The 26800-nt window shown below is 46.2% G+C and overlaps 2 protein-coding genes across 4 annotated transcripts in view; both read right to left on the bottom strand.

The window, feature by feature from the left end:
* The window catches only part of BCL2 (BCL2 apoptosis regulator), a 96263-nt gene extending 80623 nt beyond the window's left edge, over positions 1-15640 (bottom strand). Inside the window, exon 1 of the mRNA XM_074873486.1 lies at positions 13779-15640. Within this exon, the coding sequence (XP_074729587.1) occupies positions 13779-14369 (591 nt within the window). The 5' untranslated portion in view covers positions 14370-15640. The remainder of the gene's footprint in view (positions 1-13778) is intronic.
* A 3172-nt stretch (positions 15641-18812) lies between these two features.
* KDSR (3-ketodihydrosphingosine reductase) overlaps positions 18813-26800 on the bottom strand; it is a 28612-nt gene continuing 20624 nt past the window's right edge. For 2 of the 3 annotated variants that reach the window (XM_074873470.1, XM_074873461.1), the window contains one exon: positions 23281-26657. In XM_074873470.1, the coding sequence (XP_074729571.1) occupies positions 26538-26657 (120 nt within the window). In that variant the 3' untranslated portion in view covers positions 23281-26537. Of the gene's footprint in view, positions 18987-19127; positions 19210-23280; positions 26658-26800 lie in introns of those variants that run through there. The other variant, XR_012629502.1, reaches the window with a different exon arrangement.

Here is a 26800-nt window from a genome sequence, read left to right as displayed (position 1 = left end):
GCTCCTGTTTCGTGAATGCCCACTGAGAGATAAATGCCCGTTTGTGTAACTTTCAGCTAAGTTCTGCTTTCTTCTGGTAAGAAGTCACCCCCCTGCTGTGTCAAGGTGCAGTGCTGGAGCACACAGGCAGACAACAACAAAAAGAGAAAAACAACTAATTGCCCTCTCTCTCCATTTTACAGAGCTCAGCTTACTTGGGCCAGAGGCGTACCGCCTGCATAAAGGACAGAGAGGTAGAGCTCAGAAAGTAAAAAGCTATTAAAGCGAAAACCCATGAGGCAGATAACAGCTTGCTGCCAGACTTTTCAAAATTTAAGTGTTGATTGTTCAGAATTTATGTCTAGATTTTTCTTAAGAATGCAATTTCCTGGCACATGGTACAAGTTGCTCTAGACCTGCATGTCAGCACAGCAGGCATCCTGTTGCAAAGGTTATTATGGAACTATTGAATGTTTTCATGCCAAATTTGTCCAAATTAAACCGAGGGGAATGGAAACACTTTCCCTGGATAGGTGGTGGTTGCACTAGGTGGGTTTGTTTATAAGGAGAATAAAAGTTACAGCTAAATATAAAAGCAGATATATCATAATATTGTCTGAGAACTTGAATAACATGTCATTCAGCCTGCGTGCTGTGGAAAGAACACGAAGGTCAAGTCTAAAATAAGATCAGTGACTGTTTGACAATAGAAACATGTAGGAGGTAGAACAGGAGAATTTTCCACATTTTTTTAAATGACATTTTTCTTTCAAAAAATATTCTTGCCTACCTTGCAACAGGTCTGATGCAAAACCCCATTGAACTTCGTGCAAAACGTACTGCTGAATTCGGCATGTTTTTGATCAACCCCCTGGCAAACCTGCATTAGTCATTTGTGCCAACTGTTTACTTTTTTTGCATTATGCTCAGTCGGGAAAATGAAAGAAGGCTGCTCTGTTGCATTTTTGGTTTTAGAGAGTTTCACTTTCTGCTTCAGCCTGCTTCCCTGGAAGCCAGAGACTTCAGCGAGGCTACTGCTATCTCTTAAAGATAAGCACATGTGGGTTCGTAGCATTGGGGAGCTGGCAGAATACCTGGCAAGGTCAAAAAGGAAAAAAAAAAAAAAAGGAAAAAGACCCAAATCACTACTTGAAGTACTTTAAAAAATCCAAAGCGTTCCTTTTTCATTTTGTTCATCCACCAAAACCTAGGGTGAAAATATGATGTCAGAGACTTGTCATTCCCAAAAGTGCAACCAAGGCAGGGATTTTAGCCCCTCCCTGCGGCAGGGGAACTCGCAACCCCAGTCTTGACAGAGACATTCAATGTACTCTACTTGTACTTCAGCCAGTGATGTCGCAGGTGTATTTCTCCTTCCTCCCCTATATTCACTTTTAAATATGGTTACAGCCACCTCCCTGCAAAAGATGTTACAAAAGGAGCCTTGTAAATGCCCTAATGCCCCTCCCCAACAATCCCACTGACAAAATCCCATGACTTTAAAGCAAAGGCAGAGACAGTAACTAGCCAAGGCCAAGGTCTGAAGGCATCTGTCCTACTTTTCCCCCTGAGCTGTGGCAGACAGTCCATATAGTTTATAGAGCTAATTTTAAAACATTCATTGTCAGCATGTCACTCCACGGGAGGACTCTCAAGATTTCAAGGATGAAGGGTCTGGGGCCGAGGAGAGAGATTTGGGGGTAGAGCATCATCTCCCCAGCTCACCCAACCTATCCCTGTCCCCTGGAGACTGCACCAAAGCTCAGGGTGGATGAGGGCCGGCAGCTGTCCTTTGGCAAGCCCAGCCCCATGGCCCCCCTTTTGCTACCCGGCATGCCCATATTTCAAGCAGGAGCTCACGTCAAAATGAGCCACGCGGTGCTTTCTTACTTCTCAAGCACAAAGATGCCTCTCTGGAGCGGCAGGATAAGGGAGGGAGGAAAGTGGTCAGCAAGGTCTCTGTCCAGGGGAGGAGTTGTCTCCTCTGAGGAACCTCTGACGATGCTGCAGGAAAGGTAGAGCAAGAAGCTGGTGCCTTATAACACCTTGCTGGGGGGGGTCAGGAGAGCACCCAGGCACAGCCTGGCCTGAGCCTGCTTAGGGCAGGGGGCCTGCAGGGACAGGTCCTGGTCAGGTCCATGCTTCACAGCCCCTTCCGCCTGACCTCCAAACCCTGGGGCAGACACAGCCAAAATTAGTACAACACTGAGGGCTGGCACACGATGGCTTTGACCCTAACGATTCCACTGGGAATGCAGTATTGTTCTGGCCCTATTAAGAATAATTTGCATGTTGTCTAATGGCCCTGGGAGGAAAAAAATAAAAATAAAAAGGGTGGCAGGCCCTGAGGGAGGAGAAGAGGAAATGGGAGTGCTGCCATTTTTTTCTGAGAACTGGCAAAATAAGAAGGCTGACTTTCTTACAGAGCCAGAGGTAAAACTAGTCATTGCAAAATTATTTAATATCTAACTTAATCATCCAGCCTTCATCACTTCAAGGCAGGGTTTTGAGAACCCAGGCCATTTAGCTATACCAAAGAGCTCTTGTCAAACCAGTCTGGTAGGAACCTTGATCAAGAACCTTATTTTAGCGGGACCCTGAGTCTCTCCCAAGGTGCTGGCGACAGTGACCTTTCATAATGAGGAGTTGCTCTCAACAGAAGGGTCTGAACTACAGAGACAAGGGACATCTGCACACAGTGTTTCTCCATCATACTTGGAGCCTTACATATAAAGAACAGTCAGTAACACCAAGCTGCCACAGTTCCAGTCTTTTTTTTGTTGTTGAGAGGAGTTTCTTTAGGGATCAAAGTGTCCTCAAAACCAAACGAGCTGGATGTCCATCCCTTCCAAGAGAACAGGTAGTTTATTCCAGCTATCAGCGACTGCAAACCAAACAGCTCCTCTCCCACTGTCAGTTTTAGCTCTAGGCCAGTTATTAAAATTAAACAGTTTCATTTGTGATGTATTTGTGTCTGCAGGGAGGGAGAAGGGAGCAGAGAGGGGAAAAAGAGACAAGGTTTTCTAAAACAAACCCTAAGCCCATTTACACAGCGTAACAGCGTGTCACTGCTGCCTCTTCCTTCAGCCCATTAAACTGCCACAGAAGTCCCAGCCTGCAGAATGTACTACCATGCCCCAAGCATCCTTCTTGCTGGGTTGGGGGAAATAAAATAATAAAAAAAAGGCAAAAAATTCCAATTGCTTGCAAAGTAAACACACTATTCCCTTGTGAAATAATCAACTTTAACATATATGAAAAAAGGTACAAAGAGATGTCTTCACAGGTTTCCCCACCACTTGTGACACCCTGGCTGGAGAGCAGAGGAGGGAGCTCCCCTCCTCGTGGTCCTAAAGCACCAGGGAGGCTCATCAGCTCACGCCTGGGGCTGAGGCACAGCTTTACTGGCTGAAGCTGAACAGGACCAATTTCCAGAAAGCTGCTGTGGTTCTGGTGAGACACTACCACCCCTGGCCCACACAGGCACTCTCAGAGGGATGTTTGTAGCATCCCGGGCCAGGTTCCCCTTACAGCCAGGATGCCGAGAGAAGCTGCGGAGCACTCTCCAGGCAAAACCCAAGGCAGTCTCACTCCAGTTTTCTACCACTGCAGTCGTGCCCAACCATCCACTACAACCAAGGCTTTGTACAATGCTTTATAAATCCATTTTTGGGTCTGCCCACACGCTCACTGCTATATGAGGCTGGATACCGAAGGTTTTAGCATCTGTACTGGAAAAAAAATAGCTATTGACTCCAACCGGGCAAGGATTTCACACATTCAGTTCAGAGCCAAATACGCAAATTTTCTACTGCAGGAATTTTTTGCAGACAGCCGTGAGCTACTGCAGAAGCCTGAACAGACTCCAGGCCGGCTCATTTACTTGCAGCCTTGATTGCCACCTGACATTGCAAACGAACGGTTATTTCCTCCCTTGCTGCTGTGTCCCGCTGCCGCACTCCAGCCCTGCAAGGAGGAAAGCCTTTCCCTCACCCAGGCTGCACAGCAGCGCTGCTATTTATTGCAGATCTAGGCAACGGGGAAAAGAACAGGTCAAGCTGGAACCTGAAAATACCATGGGCATTAGGCCTCCTTCTCGGTTATATTTGGGACCTTTCGCATCCAGCAGCAGACTGGGGATTAGATATTTAGACAGCATGATTTACTATGAATTGCCAGATGACTTCAGGAGAGGGGCTTTGGATATGTCTAACTTGATCTAAAGTTTGCAGACACTTGGAGCATGATGCAGGATTTGCTTCTGTTATGAACGAGGGAGTTTTTACCTCAGTTTTTTTTATGTCATTTTTTACTTGAGCTGTGCGTACATTCTTGAGAAGTTCAACAAATCTACAACACTGACCATCTTCTCTGCTAATGGAAATGCCAGCTCATTTACTACTGTATTTGAATTTGTCTTTGAATTATTTTTAATTCTTTTTTCTCTAGAAAAAAGATTAGAAATAAGGTCCTCTACTACATTTTATAATACACAGTCTGAATACATGATGAGTATTCTTAAGAAAGGAGTTCCTTCCTTTAGAGACAAAGCTGGTAATAGTTATTCCATCACAAAGACAGGCTACAGGACTCTCCCATACTGCAGAAGAAGACTGGCCTCCCATCCAAGGTCCTATCCCGACTTTCCAGTGACTCCTGCAAGTCTCTCCAGACCACACAACAGGAATTTTGTCTCCTAAGCCTCAGTCCATCAAGATAGTTAAAACTAACTTCAACCTCACGGTCAACCCCAAAGGCTTGATTATGACTCACCTTTTTTTTTTTTCAATGTTTTAAAATTGCTTTTTTTCTGCCTGTATCTGAACTCTTAATGAAGCTTGTGGGTGGAAGCAGAAGAATGCATGTGAATGAAGATACTTCTTACAGGTGCATGTAACACAGCTTATTGCTCCTTCCCCTGAAGTGCCACAGACAGCTTTTACATATGGTGGGAATGGAAAAGGCAGGACAATTTCCTTCTTGAAACACCCGATGAACTGTGCTGATACATAAAGGAAAATACTAACATTGTCAGTTGCCATTTCTCACAGTGTTCACCTTTTTCCTAAATAAAAACTAGAAATCAACACCTGAAACTGATCTGTTTAATCTGTTTCCATCACAAGCATTGCTAAACACATCCAAACAGTGGAGCTGAAAAAATTTAAGCCTAATTTCCATTTAACTACTTCTTTCTTTCTTCTACCTCCTCTCTCCACTCAAATCTCACCCCAGGTAGTTTCACAGTCTGACTCACTTTGCTCTTTCCCAGCCTAGTGAGTTCCAGCAATGACAAAATGTAATGCTACAGATTTGAATTTTATTCTAAGCCCCGAATTACCACGACAGACATTTTGTTCAGTGTTGTACCATGTATGGTTTCTTTTTTTGAATTAAAAACATCAGCCCAACTCATGATAGCACAGTGGGCATCATTACATTTCCCAGACTTGGTGTGCTGTACAGCTAGCAAAAGACCAATTTCATAGCTGGGTTAACTGAAAAAGAGAGGTATTAATGCTTTGCCCCATATCCTACCATGTACTCAGTACTAGAGCCAAGAAGAGGAAGTTATGTTTTGACTGTCAGTTGCTTTCTCGAACAACTGTGCGACACCCTTTCAATCATTATGTGGGAAAAACGGGGCCTTTTCTTTTTGATTGTACCCGGCCCATGTATATAAATTACTCACTGAAGTACCCCGAAACCCACTGAGTTGCCTTTTCAACCCACAAAATGGAATCCTCCTTTCTATGCTTCAATAAAATGATATATGCACTGAAGGATGTTGACTATTTCTTTTAACTAACTCTAAATGTGGCAACTCGTAACAGATCTTCAGTCAGCAAAGGAGTAAATTCAGTGATGTGGGTGCTCTTAGCAACACAAGTGCATTTACAATTACCTTTACAAAATACATGCAGAAGTAAGAAGTTTTTCCCGGATGGATGAGACTGGCAGTGCATCTATCCTAGTGTCCCCAGTCACCGACCAGCACCAGGTGCTCTGGGGGAGAAGAAATGTAGTAGATAATTTCAAAATAGCATTCCCTAGAGACAGGTCTACCCTCAGCACCTGGTGCTCTCATTTTAGCAGCTGATGTCAAGTTTACCCCAAGGTGTATGACTGCCCTTTCAAGCAATTTTATTCGAACGTAAGTATAGATGTTTTTCTTACCCTTACTTATAAATACCTAAACCTTTCCTGAATGCAACTTAGTACTTCCACTCACAGCTCTCCCATGAAAACAGCTCCCAAAGGTTAACCATGCATTGCAGAAAAGGCTGTTTTTCTCTATTAGTTGAAAACCTGTGGCTTTTTCATTTGATCTTATTTTTCTTGCCGCATATACAAAGTAAACATAACTACAATTGTTCAATTAAGTGCCTCTTCCTGTTCCTATTGAAGTCAATGGCAACACTTTCTAAAATCAGATTTGTTTTCTTACTCATTAACTGTAAAGTAGAGAAACCTGCAAGGAACTTTCCAGCAAGGGGGATATAGCAAAGTCTATCAATATACAATAATTATGACAGCAAACTAACATCAGGATGAAATAACAGAAAATAAATTCCAGACTTCTCTTCTAGATGCATTTGGAAAAGTTATCTGGTTTCATAGTCTTTTAAGAGAAAAAAAAAAAAAAAAGGGAAAAAAAAGCCATCAGATTGTTAATGAGACTGAAAGCCAGAGTAAAATAAAAATCCCTCAAATCTGTCATCAGCATTCATGTTTGCCAAGAAGGCCTGGATGTTATCCTGCTGGGGAAGAGATGATTTATGGCACCACACACCTTCATCCATCCTATTATTATATATGAAATGGAAAATAAAACAGGCCGGTACTGCCCTCAAAAATAATCAGTATTTTTCTGCCACCAAGTAACAAGTGTTATTATTATTACTAAATTAGCAGGAGAGCAGCCACGAGGTGCTCATAAATAAATTATTTTTAAAAACCCGACAAACCAAACAGGGCTGGACTCCACCCTCCCAGGGGCATGAAGGAAAATAAAACAGGCCAGGGAGGGAGGCGGGAAGGGCTGGACCTGGCGCACACCGGGGCCGATGGCCAGGCCGCAGCACCCGGGACCATGTCCGGCAGCCAGTGACCATTGCCAGCAGTGGTGATGGAAAGGGACGGTCAGAAAGGCCTGCAGAAAGCTGGGGACCGCCAGCCCTCCATGAGGCAGAAAGATAAACCAGGCAAAGAACCAGACACCCACCAAATAGAAGCATGCGTGTGATGGGAGCAGGGAGCGTGCCTGGCTGGGGCACACATCTGCACACTCACCCCTGCCCACCCATACCCTTTGCCGTAACCCTGATCACCAAAAGGGATGGAAATACAATAGCCAGAAAATAAAAATTCACTTTGCCATGGGAGAGTTATTTAATCAGACCTACTGCAACGGTTTTTAGCTACAGCTGCTCAACTGCTGAGGCTGCTGACCCAGATCCCAGGCCAGGAGGGAGCGCTCGCTGCCCCGCCGGCAGCCCCAGGGTAGGACCACCATGCTCAAACGCTGCAGGTTAGCCCCGCGAGGCGGCTGCAGAGTGAGAGGGGAGACAAGGACACAGCAAGATTGCTGGCTGCTTGTGTTAGCGAGCGGAGCGGCGTACAGAGAGCCACCACTTCAGCCGGCCCTGCCCCCAGCCCCGGGCCTGGCATCTCTGGGTGGTGATGGCGGAGCACGAGGCTGTCTCACCAGTGTGCCAGGCACCAACCAGCACATGAGACCAAAACCACAGCAGAGGTTTCGGAGCGACACCTGAGCACCGCTCCTGTTTCTACATCCACCTCCCTCCACCATCCCAGGTCCAATCCACTGAAAGATGACCCTCTCATCAAGAATGCCTGTATTGGGCACAGGGGCTTAACGTTTGCTGGCAATGCAGGACAAAGTTCCCATGCTGCCTTAGGAAGCCCAGGTCCTGGTATCTGGCCGCTGAGAAAATGTTTCTGCTCCACATGCAATTTCACACATCATTGCATAGGTCTTGTGATTCTCCTGCTAGAGCTGTGCTTTGCCATCAGAGAAATGCTTGTGCCTCGGCAGAAAAACTCAACTGGATTTTCTTCATGGATTACCGACTCCAAATTTCAAGCTACATGCTCAAAAAACTAAGCTACTTACTGCCCAGCAGAGCTAACGCAGCAGCTCGAGAGAGGCCTTAATGCAGGCACAGAACTAACTTCTTTCTCAATATTGAAAGTAAAGTAAAACTTTTTAATAGGATTGCTGTTTGAACTTTACGGTTCTTTGCAAGATCAAGGCGAATGACATCACCTCCATAACTGAGACCCCTGGTTCTGAAATTTTAAAGGTCACAGTCAATACATATATTTAAAAGAAAAAAAAAAAAAAAAAGACGAGACTTCTGAGAAAATACACAACCTAATGCTGTTGCAAGTTACTGAGAAAGCTATTATAAATGAAAGGGACTAGCGAACCACAATCATTTTCTCTTTCTGCCCTACCTCTTCTCCTCCTTGCTTCGGCACAGATCCTCCAGAGAATGAATTTCTCGCTCTTCAGCAACAGCAAAAAGAAAAATATTTTGATAATATTTTGAGAATTCGATTATAAACCCACAAAGCCACAAAAACTGGCAAAGGACCTACAAGGTGTAACACTTGAAACTGCCAATTCATTTATTTAACTGAGTGGATTTCAGATAGTTTCCTTTTACCAGTCAAACAGTGACTTGGGGTTAGCCCCGCTGGGGATTGAGTTGTTACAAGGCCACATGTTGTTGGTAAAAAAACTCAAAGTGCCTCTGCTCCAGTGCAGAGCATCCGGCTCCAAGCCAGGCACCGTCCCGCACTGGACGAGTGAGACGCTTTTGCTCGGGACTTGCAAGAGAAGCAACGTGCTGTGCAGGCAGGTGCCTGGCCAGACTGCTCGGACAGCAGCTCCAGAGCGCAAAAGGGACGAGATCTTGGTCACTGCCCCATGTGTGAGCACAGGAAGGCCCCTGCGCTACATCGATATCCACGACCTCTAGCACTGTCCCAGAGGCAGACACATCTGACATCCTGCGCCTTCATGAGGGGGCTATGGACCATAGTGGGGCACAGCGGCTCTCCACACTTCCTTTCCAAGGTGTGCCACCGAGCAAAGAAAACTAATGATTTACTAGGCAAAAAAAAAAAAAAAAAAAAAAAAGAGGAAGCTCAGTGATTAGGACAGTCAACCCAGGAGAAGGGAAACCTGAGGTCTAGTTGCTGGTTCAAGAAACATTTATTAATTTGACTGTAGACAGACAGCTGTGAAAACGTATCAGACAGTGGGAATTAGACACCTTAGTTCCTCCTCCTCTGCCAAATGAAATCTCACCCCTGCAGAAGGAGGAGCCCTTTTGTCAATGGGAAGGACACCTCAGCAAAACCAGCAGCCATCTGGCAGGTGAAGCCTCCTGAGATGTTGGAGATGAGGGTGTATACTCCCCTGCCAGGCTGGAGAAGCTCTCGTAGGCAAACCTCCCATTACCTCCACAGAGGCCTTAACCAAGGAGTCACCAGGAAAAGCAGGGGCTTCTCCCTGGATGCGTTTGTGCATGAGGACGGCACATGAGTGACAGCAGCCGGGCCAGAGAATGCCTGTCAGCTTTGGGACACAGAAGTTCTTGGGAATGGTGAACTGCACAGCATGCTGAGCGGCTCTCCTCTCTCAAGGCAGGAGCAGCTCCTGGTTGGCTTGGGTGAGGAACAGCAAGAAGCCAGGGGCTTCTGCCACCGTTCTGGCTAGGCAGGCAGTAAGAGCATGCAAGCACTTATGTTCCACCTAAAGTCTATTTCAAAAATCTAAATCCTTCCCCAAAAGTGGCCTGAACTCTCAAACAGAATAAAGAACTGCAATAAAAGAACAGAATCGGATGAAAACACACGACCATCAAACATAAATATTGTCATTTTAAATGATGCTTTCTTGGCTGAACTTTCAACACAATGCTGCTTCTCTCACCTGGGCTTCTTTACACCAAAAATGTACTTGTCTACACATACATGACGGTGCCTGTGTCTCCTACAGCTCTCATGCTCTTGCTTTTTCTTCAACAGCTCGGGGAAGAAGCCGTATGTTGGACTAGAAGCGCCCAGAGCTGAGCACAGCTCCCACATACATTAGGTTGTGTGCCCAAAGAGGGAACCCATCACTGCAAGACAAACACAGTTATTTCCCTCGCACCAGCTGCATCACTTCAATGTTCCCTACGTCAAAGTCAAAAGTCGCCAAGTGCGACATCCCGCTGCCAAGCCAGTCCTTCTGCAGCTCAAACACCAGGCTCTGAAAAATGAAATGAAGCCATTAAGTTGTCAGTCAGAAAGCATACATTATACCAAGTACTACGAAATTGCAGAGATGAGCTGGTTCTCCTCTTACTTCTTTTGTAACACAATTAAGATGTTATCAGGCCAAAGTACAATATTGTGGTATCCTGGCCTACATGAAAATCTTTGAAAGCTGCATTTATTTGCCACCAGAACCACAAGCTAATAATACAGCCTCCGTGCAGGCAGTCCCCATCTGTTGCTTTTTCTAAGTTTTGAATAAACCCATGACACTGTGTATTGTAAGGGTATTAACAGTCCCCAGACACCATTAACAGCGATGTCTAGTGCCTAAAATTTATACTTCAACAGCTATATCCCCCTTCAACCTGCCCTTCGAGATGCGTCTTTCCTTCCTCAGATCCTGAAAATACACTGCCAACTTATAGAACCAATTCAAACCAAACAGATAAATAAGAAAGACGTGGTAACCAAACTTCAGACCCAAGTCTAAGACATACGCCCATACAACAGACTCAAAGCACACGCTGTCCAACTTACTCGCTGTGTAACATATGCTTATGACTAACTCCGATGCTCTCTTCTCTACTACTACACAGCCTCTAATAAACTAATCACTCCACAACATACCGGGGAGCCACAACATAAAGAAGGAGAAGGCTACAACAGCCGGCACTCCCACTTGTTGCAGGAACCTGCATGACAGGGAGATCTTGTAGGCAGCTGAGGTCCCACAAAGCATCACCACCTACAAGGCAATCAGCTACTTCTGAAGAGCCATTTATGGCACTTTAATAAGGTTTGTACACGGGGTATGGTGCAAATGCTTAGCTGAAGACTGAGTGCGTATATTAAAGCATCCTTTTCCACTGACAGATCCTGAAAGCTAGAGAAAGAAAAAAAGAAAAACCCACCGTCCCATGTCATCCTTGATTTCTTCTGCCTGAAGAGAGGATCCTAAAAGCTGTGTTTGCAACTTCATGTTAGTCTTTTGCTCTTTGTAACCAGCTAGAAGGTTTTGCCTGTGTTTAATAATCCCATGGCTCAAAGGTACCAGCCATTTAACAAACAGACAGGCAAAAGCCGCCTTGGGGTAATATTTTGCACATCTTCTTCCATGTGTACATTACAAATAACACGTGGCGGTAAATGGCATCACATGCATGCAAATTCTGGAGCTTTTGTTTATAGGAAACCTCATTAAATAACGCAATGGCTATTGATAAAAAGCATCTTTTCCTTTTCAAGGGAGTCAGTGTTTATAGTCCGAGTTTCTTGTATTTCTAACCATCAAGAAACATCTCCAGCACGCGCCTCATCTGGCCAATCACGTCTGGTAACACCTGTCTTTTCACATTCTCGGTTTTATTCATTATTTATGTTTCTCTTTACACAATACACCCGCAGGACAATACATCTCCAGCATGCTTACGGATTTGATCCAAAGCTTACTGGAGTCAACACAATGACTTCACTGGCTCTGGAGCGAACTGAGGGCCCCAGCTCCGCAAACAGGCTTCCAGCCTGAGGAGGGACTTACGCACAAGTTAGGCATCCCAGCCCAGAAGTGCAGTCGCAAAATCCCTAACCCTTTAGCTGCTCATCCTTTAATCAGCCAAGGTCTCCAACGCCTGAACTGTTTGCAGATTATTTTTTTTTTTCCCAGTTATCTGTTTCGTGAAAAAAACCAAACACCGACAAACCCTTTGTAGTGATCCATGAAACAGGGGATCGGGGAATAGGTCCCTCTCTTCCAAGTGTGGTTCCACCCACTGAGTGGAATCATCTTATGTGTGTGCATATATATGTGTCTGTGTGTGTGTGTCTGTATATATATACACATATTTGCATATACATATATATGTATATAAATACACAGACACACACACATGCACGCACACACATTTTTTGCTCCCCCTTCTGGCCCCATGGATCTTGAATTTTTTTTCTTCTTGGTGGAAGCAGGGGAGAGCAGGAGAACGATCCTGCCTCCACTGTGACTTGTAGCCAGGAATCTGCAGCACTCCTCTGGGAGGTGTGCGATGTGGACTCCTGCTGAGGAAAGGACCCCAAAGCCTTACTCCCTCCGTTATGGCAGCACACACAGATGTCCTCTGGATCCCTGGACACGAAAACCCTTTAGTCAGGCAGGTTCAGCAGTGGGAAGGCAGCATCTTCATTTTTTAACAGAGATGGTCAATGCGGGTGGAACGTTACTTAGCCTAACACTGACTTAGCAAGAGACCCAATGCTAAAAATTTAATGCGGTAATGCTTCACAAACACCAGGCTTGTGAATCGTGTTAACCGGGAAACATACTGCATTTTACATTCCTTTACACACGCCTCTTAAAGGTGTGCTGTGTAACTGAGTCAGCTCTCTGTATTTCACAGGGGACCAGACCTGAAATTGCTGGTGTCCTACCTAGCTGACCTCCATTTCTAGGTGACTTATGCCAGCTTTCAGCCCCTATGTAAAGTTTCTTCTTCAGTGTAACTTCTGCCATTTCTTCCTCCAACGCATTAATATCATAAGCTTTACATACACAACAGGTTTGGTTTGTGGGAGAGCAGCTGGGACCACATTTTATTACAGTATATCAATTAATACAGGAAAAAAAGGAAAGAAATACCCTTCCAATTTCAATGTGGTCATTTATTTTGGGAAGAGAGAGAAAAAAACTTAAGGCTGTTAAATTGACTACCAGTGTAAAACCTGTCCATTTTCCACAAGTGGAAATCTTTCCTTTCCGAGTGATGTTGACGCCAGCCCCAGCCAGAGGTGATCCCTACCACAGAAACACAGTCACCCATCGGATCACAACAATTACTCGTTTTCCAGAACAATCCCACAGACACGGCTCCCAGCATCTTTGTTTCATCTCGAGACAAAAGACAGACTTTTCACACTGGACATACCCTATACCATAAAACCCCACTCCAGTCACCAACGCAGCTGGAGATGCCAGAGTCGACGGCCACCGGCCCACCCATAGCACCAGGATCCTGTGTCCATCGTGCGCCTGCCTGGCGCGTCACCCCTAACGGGGAGGGATGCCGGCACGCACGCACACACGCACACACATCCCCGTGGTCCCCGCTGCCCCCGCGCCTGGGACCCACCGCCACATGCCTGCCCCCCGGCAGCTGCTGCCCCTTCCCACCCCGCCGCGGGACCCTGCCTCAGCCAGGGCTGGTGCTGCCAGCGGGCGAGGGCAGATGGGGGTAGGAGCAGGGAGACCGCTAAAGAAGAGGCTTATCCTTTTCGCTCCCGAGCTGTAGCTGCTGCCCCCCATCCCAAACCGCTCCACCGTAACCCCACAACGAGGTGGAACTTGACCTCTGGCAGAAGGCCTAGGCTGCTTTGCACACGCCAGTGCAGATGCCCCCCAGGCAAACGCACTGCTCCCCGCTACGCGAGCGCAACCCCCGGGGCACTGCCCACCCTGAGGCCCCGGTGGTGGCGAGCCAGAGCCGGGAGAGGGAAGGAGCGATCGGGGGACGTACCCAGCCTCCGTTGTCCTGGATCCAGTTGTGCAGGTGCCGGTTCAGGTACTCGGTCATCCAGGCGGCGATGCTGTCTACAAGGGGAGACATCTCCCGGTTGACGCTCTCCACGCACATCACGCCGCCAAACTCGAAGAAGGCCACAATCCTGCCCCAGTTAACCCCGTCTCGGAAGAGCTCCTCCACCACTGCCACGAAGCGGCCCCTGGCCGTGAAGGGCGTCAGGTGCAGCTGGCCGGACATTTGGGCAAAGTCCCTCTGGTAGCGGCGGGAGAACTCATCGCCCGCCTGGCGCAGGGCGAGGTGGACGACCTGGGGTGCGGGGCGCAGCCCCTCGGCCGGGGGCGCGTGGCTAGCAGCAGCCGAGCCGGGGGGCTCGGGGTGCGGAGACACCAGCCCAGTGTGATCAGAGGAAGTCCCAGCAGCAGCAGCAGCGACCGCAGCAGCAGCAGCAGGAGGAGAGAGACCCGGAGGCAGGGGTGCCCTGTCCTCGCCGGCAGCCCAGTCGTATCCCCTCTGCGAGAGTTTATAGTGGATGTACTTCAGCACTATCTCCCGGTTATCGTAGCCTCTTCTCCCCGGATGAGCCATAATTCCCAAGAGGAAGCAGCAAGAGGAAGGGAGAGAGGAAGAAGAGGAGCAGGATGAACCCAAAAAAGTAAAGCAGCCAATAATAATAAAATTAATAACACCAAAAATTATAATCCAGTTACTGTATCAGGCACGGTTTCATTCATGGTGGTGTGGGGGAGTTCTCAGGGTCTCGGAGGTACTTTTGTCTTCTCAGTGTTTCCTCCTCGGTTTGAGATGCACGGTATAAATAGGGATTAAAATGCTGTAAATACTTTACTTCCAGGTGCACATTTATTACTTATTACAAATTTACTTTAGGACCATTTCCTCCTCGGTGTTGAAATACATCTTAAAAAATATTATACCGATTCAAAATCAGGTGCATTTTCCCCTAGGTGCTGAACTACCACGGACACGAAGGAGCGGACGAATGCACACCGTAAAAACTGCAATTCAACACGATTTGCTAAACAGCCTTGGATGAACGTTAATCCAACGCACTTTAAGCTAGAAACCTCAACACTGCTTTTTTTTGTTAAGTTACACAAACTAAATTTCCTCTGTAAAGTACTTACTTGGACTATAAATATGTTCCTCTGTCAAGTTTCCTCTAAAAAAAAAAATAGCAACAACAAAACCCAAACATCACAAGTCTTCAGAAACGTTAAGTTCTGGCCGCTTTGATGCTTCAAGTCACCAAGGGGATGGGAAGGGGACAAAAAAAAAATCTCTCTACGATTTCAAATGTTTTTTCCCAGACTCCTGTTTAACAGACATCTCCAAAGATGTGTCAAAGCTCAGAAAATCCCGCCTCGCCTCGCAGCCCGGGAAGGCGAACAACCCCAAAGAGACGGAAAATCCTGGAGACCAGATGAACCACATTTGAATCCAAGCTCTCGCAGAAGTGCTCCGTTTTTCCCTCCAGTGCAACGTACAGACATAGGCATTTACGTAGTTTCATTCAGACACCGATCGCAGGAGCCCGGTGCTTCCACACACACGCACGCACACACAAAAAAAAAAAAAAAAAAAAAAAAAAAAATTATATGTATTTAGGAAATTAATTCTTTTTCACGAGAAAGAGCGTAAAAAAATTAACAAAAAATAAAAATAAAGAAGGAACATTGCTTTTGACTGTGGCTCCGGCGAGAAATGCCATTTCCCGAGCAGCTTTGTATCAGAGGAGGAAGAGCCCCGGCGCCCCGCGGAGGGGCGCGGACGGGGCGCGTGTGCGGTGCGACTGGTGCCGGTGGGGACCGCGGCCGCGGCGCCGCTGCCCTCCCGCCCGCCCGCCCGCCCGCGCAGCCCCGCGCAGCCCCGCGCACCCCGCCGGCTCCGGGCGGCTCCTCCGGGCGCTCCGCGCTGCTGCTGCCGGGGGCGGCGGCGGCGGCGGCTCCGGGCGGCTCCGGGCGGCGGCGGCGGCTCCGAGCGGCGGCGGCGGGCGCGGGCGGGGAGCTCTCCCGGCGGCGGCGGCGGCGGCGGGGGGGAGCGGAGCTGAGCGGAGCGGAGCGGCGGGGGCGGGGAGAGGCGGGGAGGAGCGGAGCCCGAGGGGGAGGCTCCGGCCCCGGCCCGGCGCGGCGCAGCCGGGCGCGGCGGTTTCCTAGAGCTCCGCCTCACGCTTCATTCAAGAAAAGGGGGAAACGGGGAAGGGGGGCGGAGGGGGGGTGTGCTAAAAAAAAGAAAAAAAAAGGCGGGGGGAGGCGAGCAGCCCCGCGCAGCCCGGGCCCGCCCTCCATCGCGGCGCGGGGCTGGGGCCGGCGGCGGGGCGATGGCGGTGGCGGCGGGGCGGAGCGGCGCGGAGCGGAGCGGCGCGGAGGGGCGGCACTGGGGCCGCGGGTGGTGCTGGCGGCCCGCGCCGCCGCCCGCCCTCCGCCACCGCCGCCTCCGCCGGTGCGGAGGAAGCGGGCGGCGGGGGCAGGCAGCGCGGGCGGGCAGCGCGAGCAGGCAGGCGGGGCGGCGGGGGGCTGCGGGCTGCCGGCCCTCCGCGGGGGAGCGCCCCCGCGCCCCGCTCCGCGCCTCTGCCGCCCCGCGCGGGAGGGGTGAGGCTGCTGCAGCTGCGCGGATTTATTGAAAAAATAAAATAAAATAAAATAAAATAAAATAAAATAAAATAAAATAAAATAAAATAAAATCGGGGCTGGAGAGGACAAACAAGCCCAAATCACCCTTTTTAAACAGAAAAGCGGCCCAGGCGACAGACGGGGTGGGTCGGGGCGGTTGCCCTGCCCTGGCAATAGCCCTTGCGCGGGCGCGGAGCCCGTGCGGAGCCGGGGGCCGGGGACAGGCCGGTCTCCGCGGGCTACCAATGCGGGTGCCCCCCCTGCGATGTCGGGTCCCGCACACCTGACCCAGGCACCCGGTCGGTTTCCAGGCGCTCCCGCGGGACAGGCGGGGGTTGGATTTGCGGGCTTTTTGCAGAGACGGGTACACGGCTTTGTCCCTGCGCCCGGCCTGAAGATTTTTTTTTTTTTTTTTTTGATTGAAGAAGGGAGAACTGAACTGTTTGGAGGTGAGATTAGTCTGGAGCTTGACCAAAGAAGCGCAGCTAACCTTCAAAGTGGGTTAAACCCGCAGCGCTGGGCAATAGCGATGGCTCGGGCCCCCCTGCCACCCCGACACGAGGGCAGCGGTGAGGGATGCTGGGGCAGCCCCGGCTGCGATGGGGACCTATCGCGGGGTGCAGCCGAGCGCAGCGGGAGCAGGGGCTACTCGGCACCTTTCTCTGCTTAGCAGGAGAGGGCGAAAGAGACGTTTGATAATTTAGGCCGATTTTTGCCGATGTGAGGGGACTGGGATGATAATCTCATACATAAACTACCCTGAGCCTAAAAAGGCATAAAATGCATAAATAAAGCTGTGAATGTGAATTTGTTTTGACAGGGGACGTAGGGTCCGAATGCGCTCTGCCCTCCATTTTCAGGGTCACGTTTCCCTCGCCCGCTGCCCCATCACGCGTGGCTCCCGGGCTGGGAGCGCCCCTGCCTGAGGGGGACGCGCGGAGCGGGGCGGGGGAGGCCCCGGCACCCCAGCGGGGAGGGTTCCCCGGGCTGCGCTGCCGGCGCTCGGCTGTGCCCTGGCTCATCCAGGGATTTGTTCCGAGGCCGCAGCGAGGAATTTGTCTCTGACGTGTACAAACCAGCCCCCCTCCAGGTACCTGAAGAGGCGTTCAGGATGTTTAATCGTCTTGGCGTCTCTTATTTCGGGGGGGGGGGGGCGGCGCGGGAAGGCGCTCGGCACCGTGGCTACTGCCAGCATTCCCCACCGCCCCGCCAGCTCCCCCCTCCCCGCGGGGTGCTGAGCACACGCAGCCCCCGAAAGGAGCGATGCTCCCGCCGGCCGAGGCGTTGGCGCGGAGGGGCGCGGAGCGGGGCCCGGCAGCGCCGTTCCCCGCCGGCAGCGCCTCCCCGGCGGGCGGCTGTTGCCCCCCAGCGGCCACCGCTGGCCCCGGGCGCGGCGTCTCGGCCGCGGCCGCCGGGACCCCCCGGCGCGGCCCTGCAGGAGCGGGGGGCTCAGCCGGCTCTCGCAGGGCCGGGGAACCCCCCCGCCGCCGGCTGCCGCTCGCTGCCGCCCGCCGATGTTGGAAATGGGGCGGGTTGCGGCCGGTTGTGTCCTCGGGGGTTGCGGGGGACAGAGGGTGCAGGACCGCCGGTGAAATGAGGTCGAAAGGGGGTGGACGACGCTCTGCGCGGCCGCGGGCCGTGGGCTGGAGCGCATCGTGTCTGTGTGAGAGACTTCGGAAAGTCTGCGGTGAGCTGAGGGGCTGCTTCTGATGGCAGGAAGGCAGGCAAGGGATCTGTCAACCAAGTAAAATCACTGCTTTTATATTCTTCCATCAAAGAAAAAAGGTCTCCGCTGAACACAGAAAGCCACCTCACATTTCCATGTAACACACTATGGTTTAAATGGAACAAGTGATATAGAAAATCAGAACAGCCACAACCAACCAGGCTGCTGATTCAGTCCGTCACTGTGCTAGTGGCTGAATCGAATGTAGTTGGTCCCACAACTGAAAATACATCAGACACGGATGTTAAGTAACACGGAAGAACTGTCTGGGTAAGAGGCACACCAATGGCAGAGCAGGATCGGATTTAAAACCCAGAGGATAAATCAGTGCGGGACTGATGCAGAAAACAAAGATGCATACAAAATCAATGGGCTTTTGTAAGGAGTAATTGAAAATGCCACTGAATTTGCTTAGGTTATCTAAATGTATTTCGTATGCGGAAATGGAAGTAAGACCAACCAAATGAACAAAGTGTACTGAGGGCATATAATCAGTAAAACAAAATAGTTTCAGAATTCATAACTGATTCTGGATGAAAATGGGTACAGCAAAACTTTGTGAGATACTCTCTTTGGAATGGATTTAGCAATGACGCTTTTTTCCCCACCAGCTCTACATTCAGCGCTTCGCTGTAGGAATGATAGATCCCAGCCTTTTAAAAAGTTTAATAGGAAAATAGTGGTCATGGTTCACAAGAAAGCTTGCTAATACCAAACACAGCTGAGACTGCACCAAAAAAAATTAAGAACACAAGGGAAAATCCTAGGAACTGTTTGCTTTAAGCAAGGGTATTAGAGATGAGTCATGGGAAACAAAAACTGTGCCTTGAAGAACGACAAATTGAGACTCTGTAAAAAAGCAAAACAAAATTATGGCCATTTAAACAGTCTTTCTTGTTCTTAACTTAATGTGTCAAATGCATTGCATCTGACCTGCATTTATGGCTGTAATTGAAGGGAGCGGCATCTTAAAACCAATTATAATGTTACCTGAGTGGGTGATGAGCATCTATTAAAGTGTCACAAGTTTGCATCACAGGACTGCTTTTTACCTTGCTTGTTTGTTTGAGCTCTGCAGGATAAAGCAACAGTTTAAAAGACATCCAAAAAAAAGCAATACGGTTTTGGGAGCAGATAGAAGAAACCAGCAAGAGCCTGAGCATTTATCAAAGAACATGGAATGAGCGCATAAAGTCAGCTAAGAAATCATGACGGTGCTTTTAGATAGCAGAATAACGTGCTGACTACTCAAGATCTGATCCTGCAAATCCTTCCGCACACGCATTTACCTTTATGTGAGCTGGCCCATCAAAACTAATCAGACTAATAAGAAGAATTAGCTGTATAAAGAATTGGAACTCAATTAGGAATACCAACAGAAGCTCACATGAAAAAAGCTCCCTTGACAATTAGAGAGGCAGAAGCATTGACAACAGGCATCAGTCAGGTCTGGCAGTGTAAAGGACAGATTATTTTCTTGAGATGGTTTTCTTATCCACCCTTGGGCAACTGACCAAACAGGCAGGATCCTGCAAAGCCTACTGTTTGTTTGATAGCTTCCCAGATGCCCGGTGTACAGTAGATGCATTATTAACAAATGTCTAGAAAAGTTTGTAATGCCTGGCAACACTAAACTCCCTGACAATCTGAAAGCGGACACCTTTTCCCTGTACCTTTGTATCAACATCAACAGGCTTTCAGCAGCAACCCTGGTTTCTCGTGACCTGCCCACCCTTTTATTTCCTTGGCTCATGAGCAGGCAAGTCAGAGAGAAGCAAACGATTGTTTAAAGCCCTGCCTGAGCAGGCATGAAGTGAGAGGGGTGTATGTTTGCACCATGTGACAGCACTCAGAGTGAGCGAGGACATTGCCACATTTTTTGCTGAAAACCTGCAGAGATTTTCTATTCTAGAACAAATCAAACCAAAAAAACCCTGAGTAACAACCTAAATTTGAATAACCCAAAAGTAATATTTTGAGTGGTATAGGTAAATACAATTCTGGCAACTGAAGAGCTCCTTTGCCTTACGATGTTCTAGCACAGCTTAAATACTTGTTTTATTGAAAGAGTCCAGTAAGATTGTGCCCACGGGTAGGGAATTTGCCCATATGCAAATTAGCAGGCTGCTCCTCATACAGTCAATAGCTCTGTAAGTGCTTGTAAATGCCAATGGCACTGTAAGTGCTTGTTGGTGCGATGTCCAGTGAGGCATTCGTCTGTGCCACCCACGGCCGTGCTTCCCTCAGTTCAAGGCATTCAGCGCTTCTCCTTTCCACGCCAACATGCTCTGCACGCCTTTGTGCCTGCAAGAGCTTTCTAACTTGCCTTGACTAAAACTAACCACCAACCGCATGATCTTTCACATTTTTTTCTGTCCATGAGACCACGAGACCCAGGGACCTACAGTATCTGCCAAGCTGCATGAAATGCCTTGGAAACAACGCTCTTCCAGAGACTTGCATGCGTGCACATAATTCTCTGCTATCAACTGCACAACACCATGTATTGCTAAGACTGTCTCATCTGTTTTGCTCAACGTGTTGCCCAACATTGCTATCTAGGCAGCAGCTAGCGTCTGTCGTACACAATGCTTTAAAAAACAGTTTTCTGCCTGTAAAAAGTATAAGAAAAAGTAGCACCCATGAAGCCTGGATGCGTATTTTCTGCATTTTTAACCTGGACAGTGGCAGGTTAACCTGAACAACCTTTTTCACAGTGCATTCCTGAATTGGGAAATTGCCTTTCATCCTGCCGATGTTGCAAGTGCTACAGGTGTGGAGTGGATCCTTTTTGGCTGGAAGCGCTGGCAGAGCAGAGAATGCTACTGTAAAACACTTACAGCGTGCTCAACCTGGAATTATGGTCTATTTCATGGGGCTTAATTGTGCTTACCAGGAAAGGCAGCTGGATGAGATACTCAGATAATATCCTTAGGGTCTAACATAGCAAATAGCTCCTGACTTTCAGACCCCTTTTACTGTACTCGTCCCTCAACCGCCTCCAATTCTTCTCAAGACAGAGGCCCCGTGGTTTGGATCACGAGGAGACTAACTGCATCCAGCTCTGGAAATCCTTCTCTTTGGCATCTTTTCTATGTGGCAACAGGGTCTTGTGTTTACCGTATCTGAGCTGTCTCACTGCCTTTTGCAAGCTACCAACCTATTCTCGTGATCTGGGCAATGCTGCCTATGCCTTTCTTTCTTCTTTCTGCTATGGAAAAAGGAATCGGAGACTGACTTCCCAGTTGAAACAGCAGAAGAGCAAAGGCGAGTTTCAGCATGAAGGAAATGGGACGAGTCTGCTGGACAACCAGGAACATCCATCTCCGATCCATAAACTTTTATTACACCTGTTAAAATTTCTCAAAGTAAAGAGGGGGAAAGCATTTTCTGAGCAAATGGTTTGAAATAAAGACAAACACACCCAATTTTAACTACTTTCTTTCAAGCACCTCTTCACTTTGAAAAGGATATTCCCCTCAATTGCAAGTTACCAAGAACATTTCAAATTTGGTTTTAGACTTATTTTTAATATAAATTATTTATAGCTGGTATCTTTACAGATTTAACACCTTATTTTGGCAAAGGGAGTTGATTCTCACTGCTTGGTAGCATCATGTTCGCACAGTGTTCGTCATGTCTGTTTTGCTTTCACCCCTTGTGTTTATTTACATTGCTCTAGCAGCACTACTACAGAACTAACTTCATAGTTAGAACTCGAAAGGTTTAAAATTAACATGGGGATTTCCCTCCAAGCTGAAACCAAACTTGTTTTCAACTTAGAAAAATAAAATTTCAGCCTGGCTTGCTGGTATTCTCCCACATTCCTTCATCAAGGTTTCCCCAAACAGCAAACCTTCCCAATCAGCTTTATGAAATGCTTCCCCCTGTACCCCTCCATCAAATTAGATACACATCTTTGGTGTTTATATTTAAAAAAAAATTAAAATTGCACTTTCTGCTTCCTTCAGTGCAAATTTCTGTCCAAAAGATTAACAGTATTATTTCCCCCCCACTGCAGACCACCACCAATGGAAGATTAACACGGTCTTCTTTTTCACGAGTTTAGTGCATCTACATTGAAAGGAAATATAAGAAAGAGGATTGGAGGTGTAGCAAGACAGACACCTCATTTAAAGGTCTCTGGCTCTCGTGTCTCCCCAAAGTGACAGAGGAAAGGAAATGACTTTGTGACGTTTGACTACCAGCTTTGACAAACAAACACACCCCTACTCTTTAGTGTGCTTGGTACAGGCTGGGCAGGAAAAAAAAAAAAAAAAATGGGGCTCCCAGCTAATTTAGCTTTGTAGCTGAAATCCAATTAGGAAAAGCAATGAAGAGCAATCTACTTTGGCCTGCTACTTATACTGAAAAGGAAAAAATCAGCAGCTCCAGTTGCAACATGACCTTCTTCCATTTCAAAACTCAATTCTCCAACATTCTAAGATTAACTACAGCTCCTCAGCTTTAAAATGTATTTTAGATAGCATATACTTCCCTCAATTCATCTTTGATTTTGGCACTCTTGATAATTTAATGTCTTTCCAAAAGATTGAACTTCTGTGATTTTGGATTTACTTTGAGAATAACTATTTTAGGGCTATTTCTCCCCTGCTGCTATCTTGGAGCTAGCTATCCACTCAAGCCCTGCTACCACAGAGCTGAAACATAATACAGTAATTTTCTATACAGCTGCATGCTCAGTGGTGGAACAGAAAGACAGCTACCGTAACTATTATGTCTATTGTTTTCTACTAGGAAGAATGAGCATCACTTGGCTCATAAGGATTTACAAACACTTCCAGAGAGCACAAGCACTAGTTATATACTGGCAGCACCTCCTGCAATAAAGGCAGATTTTGTCAATTTAATCCCACTTTCATGGTGGTTTGATGACAATATTCAGTTGAATTCTTTACATCCTTTATCTGCTGTACACCTCTGCCCTAAACTGCTAAAATGTAGGGATACATCACCCCTTCTGCTGTCCTACAAAATTAAGAGGATCCTGCTGAACTAATCCCAGATTTAAAAAAAAACCCAACAAACAACAACAAAAAAACTCCCCCAAACCCCACCAAGCCCTGCAAATGAATTTATCCATTGCTCTTCATCCCCTCAAAGAACTTAGAAGTTACAGACCTTGTTGATTCTCCATTTATTTTGAGAAATATAAAATATGAAAACTAGTTTACAGTTCTGGCACAAAAATGATGAAGCAATAAGCACAAATTTCTTTTTACAAATAACGCTATATATTTTTACCATTTAAAAGTGCCTATAGTTTTTCACAGCAAATAAAGTTTATTTACCTATATCTTTTTTCTTAGTAAAATATTAAATCTATTTAAATTGCACATGAACACCTTGGTGAAGTAAACTATATGTAAAGTTACGATAAGTCTGTATTTAAAGCAGACAGTCATTAGAAACTACATGGAATGGAAGAGACTATCAAAGCCTAATTGAATCTTAAAGATTGACCAAGAAAACAAGAGACAAGACACCAACTGATATGGCACAAGTGATTAAATTATTGACAATCTGACAGAAAGTAATAAAGCCTATTTGAAGTTCTTCACGGATCTAATAGACTGCTAAAACATTTCAATGCAGAGGTTTTGTAACATTTAAACTGGCAAAATAGTTTTTTGGCTGCTAAACATTTTTCCACAGGATTACAAGGCATCTCCTTCACTTAATATTGGACCTTAAAATGAGTACATTGGTAGACAGAGAATGTGCATAAGAAAACAAAATTTACACCAAAGGTTGCTGCAGTTGACAGTTTACTACACTTTGACAATAAAACAGTTGAAAAGTTTATCAATTAATTTTAACTTGCAACAGCAGAAACTAGAACATTTAAAAAGATTATTCTTGTTCCTTCAAAAAACTTGCCTTGTTCCAATTACCACAGTTGCCGAAGGGTTCAACCTACAGTTTTACTGTCAATACAACTACTTACACTATGCAAAATTAGGTGTGAAGTCTCTATAGTTCAGAGCCATAACTTTCACTCAGTATTCTTATTCCTCCTTCACAGACACTTTCGCTGAATTAAATTAGTCATGATCTGAAGGACTCTTCAGTCATGAAAGAGCAATTAGTGATCTAAGATGTCCAGTCTGAAATATTTTAATGAGGCCCAGCTGCCACAGTGTCTTGTGTGTGCTCTGACCTTCTGGATTATGTTTCTTAAATGCAAACCCTTTAACATTCTGAGTTGAAGATACAAAAATTCAAGTATCTAAAGTCTTACTGGTTTTAAGTCCTGACCTTCAAGCTTGTGTTGATGTAAAGCCATTTACATAAGTATTTCTTTCAAACCACAGCACAACTCTGATTCACCCATTTTGGTATCTTTTGCAGGTGCTCAAAGGAGTATTTGATTTGCATCAAAGTAAGAAATAACATAGATAATAGGGTCCAAATAGCATCATTATGTTGCTTTAAGAAACATAGCATGTTGACAATGGATGTATGATAAATGCTCCATTATGTCATTCACATTAAGCAGCACAGGAAACACGTATGCACACTAGATTTCTTTGCACTGAAGCCCAGCTGTTTAAAAATGCAGGAATACACTATTCTCAAAATTAGTATATTACAGGCATGCACAACTTCACATATCTAAACAAAATCAAGAGGCAGGACTTAAAACACAGGCTTTGTGAAGATTTCAACAATGCCTCAATGTTTGCAATCCAACGAAAGTCTACCCACTTAAAATGAGAGTGCCAATGTGACCCTCCCCCCCCCAATATGTTTGTAAACCAAGTATTAAAGCAAGTTTAGTCTATGTGAAGAAAATCTGAAAAGTGATCAACTGAATTGAGAGGGAAAATAGCTAGCCTCAGTAAACTACATTTTAAAGGTTTTCCAGTTAACCACCTATTATTTTTCATCTCAGTTTAACTGAATACCTCTTCTTAAACAGATGTAGAGAATATCTTAACAAAAGCAATCAATTTTGCCTATTTTGTTGTTAAATACTACTTTCAAGAAAGTGAAAGTGCCCAGTTTTACAAGTAATTTTAGATTCAGAGTACTGACTAAAAATGGAAAATACGACATTGAAAACACAGCAGTGCTAACAAATACAAAATACGCAGCTTTTGAAAATAAAGCAGCTCACAAGGCACTTGCTATAGTGGTCCATTAAATAAACAGTATATATAGTGCACCCTTAAAACATCATTGTTATGCATCAAGCTTTTTCAGTGTTAAGATTTACTAGAAACAACCACTGAGTCTGTGTATTCTGAAGCAGTTATTGAGCAGCCTTATTTCATATAATATAAATGAAACAAATTGGAAGTGGGGCATAGAAGGAGAGTATTTTAAATAATTTCTTATCATGTGAAAGTTTTTCTGTGTAGTGATAAAATTAAGTGTGGAATGCCATTCTGACACACACCCCTCCCCCTCCCGACCCCTCTGCCCCAAAAAGCTACATTCCTGCTACTGGAAGAGCCTGGCATTTTAATTACAATTGATTCTACCGTCTAGTGGTTTGGCTCATTATTTGCAGCTTTGAAAAATAATGTGCATAAAGGTAGCATTAAGCTACTTTCCTTTCCAGAGCAAAAACTGGCAGATAAGGAAAAGTAAGCATCTGTAAAAATTGTACATTTCAATGGCTTAAAATGCTGAAAGTCATAATCAACACACTTGATACTGGTTTGATTTTTTTTTTTTTGTTCACAACATACTTCAAAGGCCAGAAGAGCTACAGACCCGATCACATCTCCTAGCGTTTCTCTGTGGGAATGGGTTCTTCATCTCCCTTTAGAAAGTATGCATATATTAAACCATACTTTTTAATTACTCCCAGGCTGAGAAAGCTTGGATCATACAAATGTATCTGCCATCTTAAGGTTTCCACAGTTGCATGTTGAATAGAACAAGAAAAGCTGTCATTGACAGAAGGATCTGTAGATTGGCCAAAGGAAAAGTTAACATTCTAAATTAAAACCAGTCCCAAAACGTTAGCAAAAGGTACCAACTTGTTCAGGGGACTTCAATCTACTTCAGTCCAGTCTGTCACGGTACTTATTTTGTCCATAAGCACCAAAGTGAGAAAACATAAGCATTTGTCCAGAATCACCACACATAGTCCATTCTCAAATTCTACTCTGCAGACCACTTACAAGTTCCCCAAATTCTCTCCAACTCAAATCATCAAAAAAAAAATCTAATCCTCATTCACACTTTTGCATAGTTTGGCATTTTCTGGAGTTGTACTCTTGTTTTCTTTCATAGCCTTTGAGGGGACTCATCTGTCACATACGCAAGTACTTCCAGTCTAAATCCTTCAGGACAAAAACTGAGTCCCACTTAAGCAGCAAGCTGTCCAGGACTGTTTGACATTCTTCTTTCAAATCAAAGTAAAGATTACTCAGTTTTATCTGCACTCTCAGATTTTTCCCTTTGCATCATGCAGCGACGAACTATGCTGTCAAAACTTCCTAGGTAAAATAGGCCAACGATGCGAAAAATACCCATGCAAACAACCTGGAAACAGAGAGAAACATCTTTCAATTCATTTAAGATCCCAGATTGCAATGTATTATTTACTCGTGAAATAAAAAAGGTTCCAGGCAGGTACACTATATAACCTCAAGAAAACAAACTAATGAAAACCATCATAACTATGT

This window comes from Strix uralensis, chromosome 1 (assembly GCF_047716275.1).
Source record: "Strix uralensis isolate ZFMK-TIS-50842 chromosome 1, bStrUra1, whole genome shotgun sequence".
Classification (NCBI taxonomy): Eukaryota; Metazoa; Chordata; class Aves; order Strigiformes; family Strigidae; genus Strix; species Strix uralensis.
This window is presented reverse-complemented; position numbering and strand designations above follow the sequence as displayed.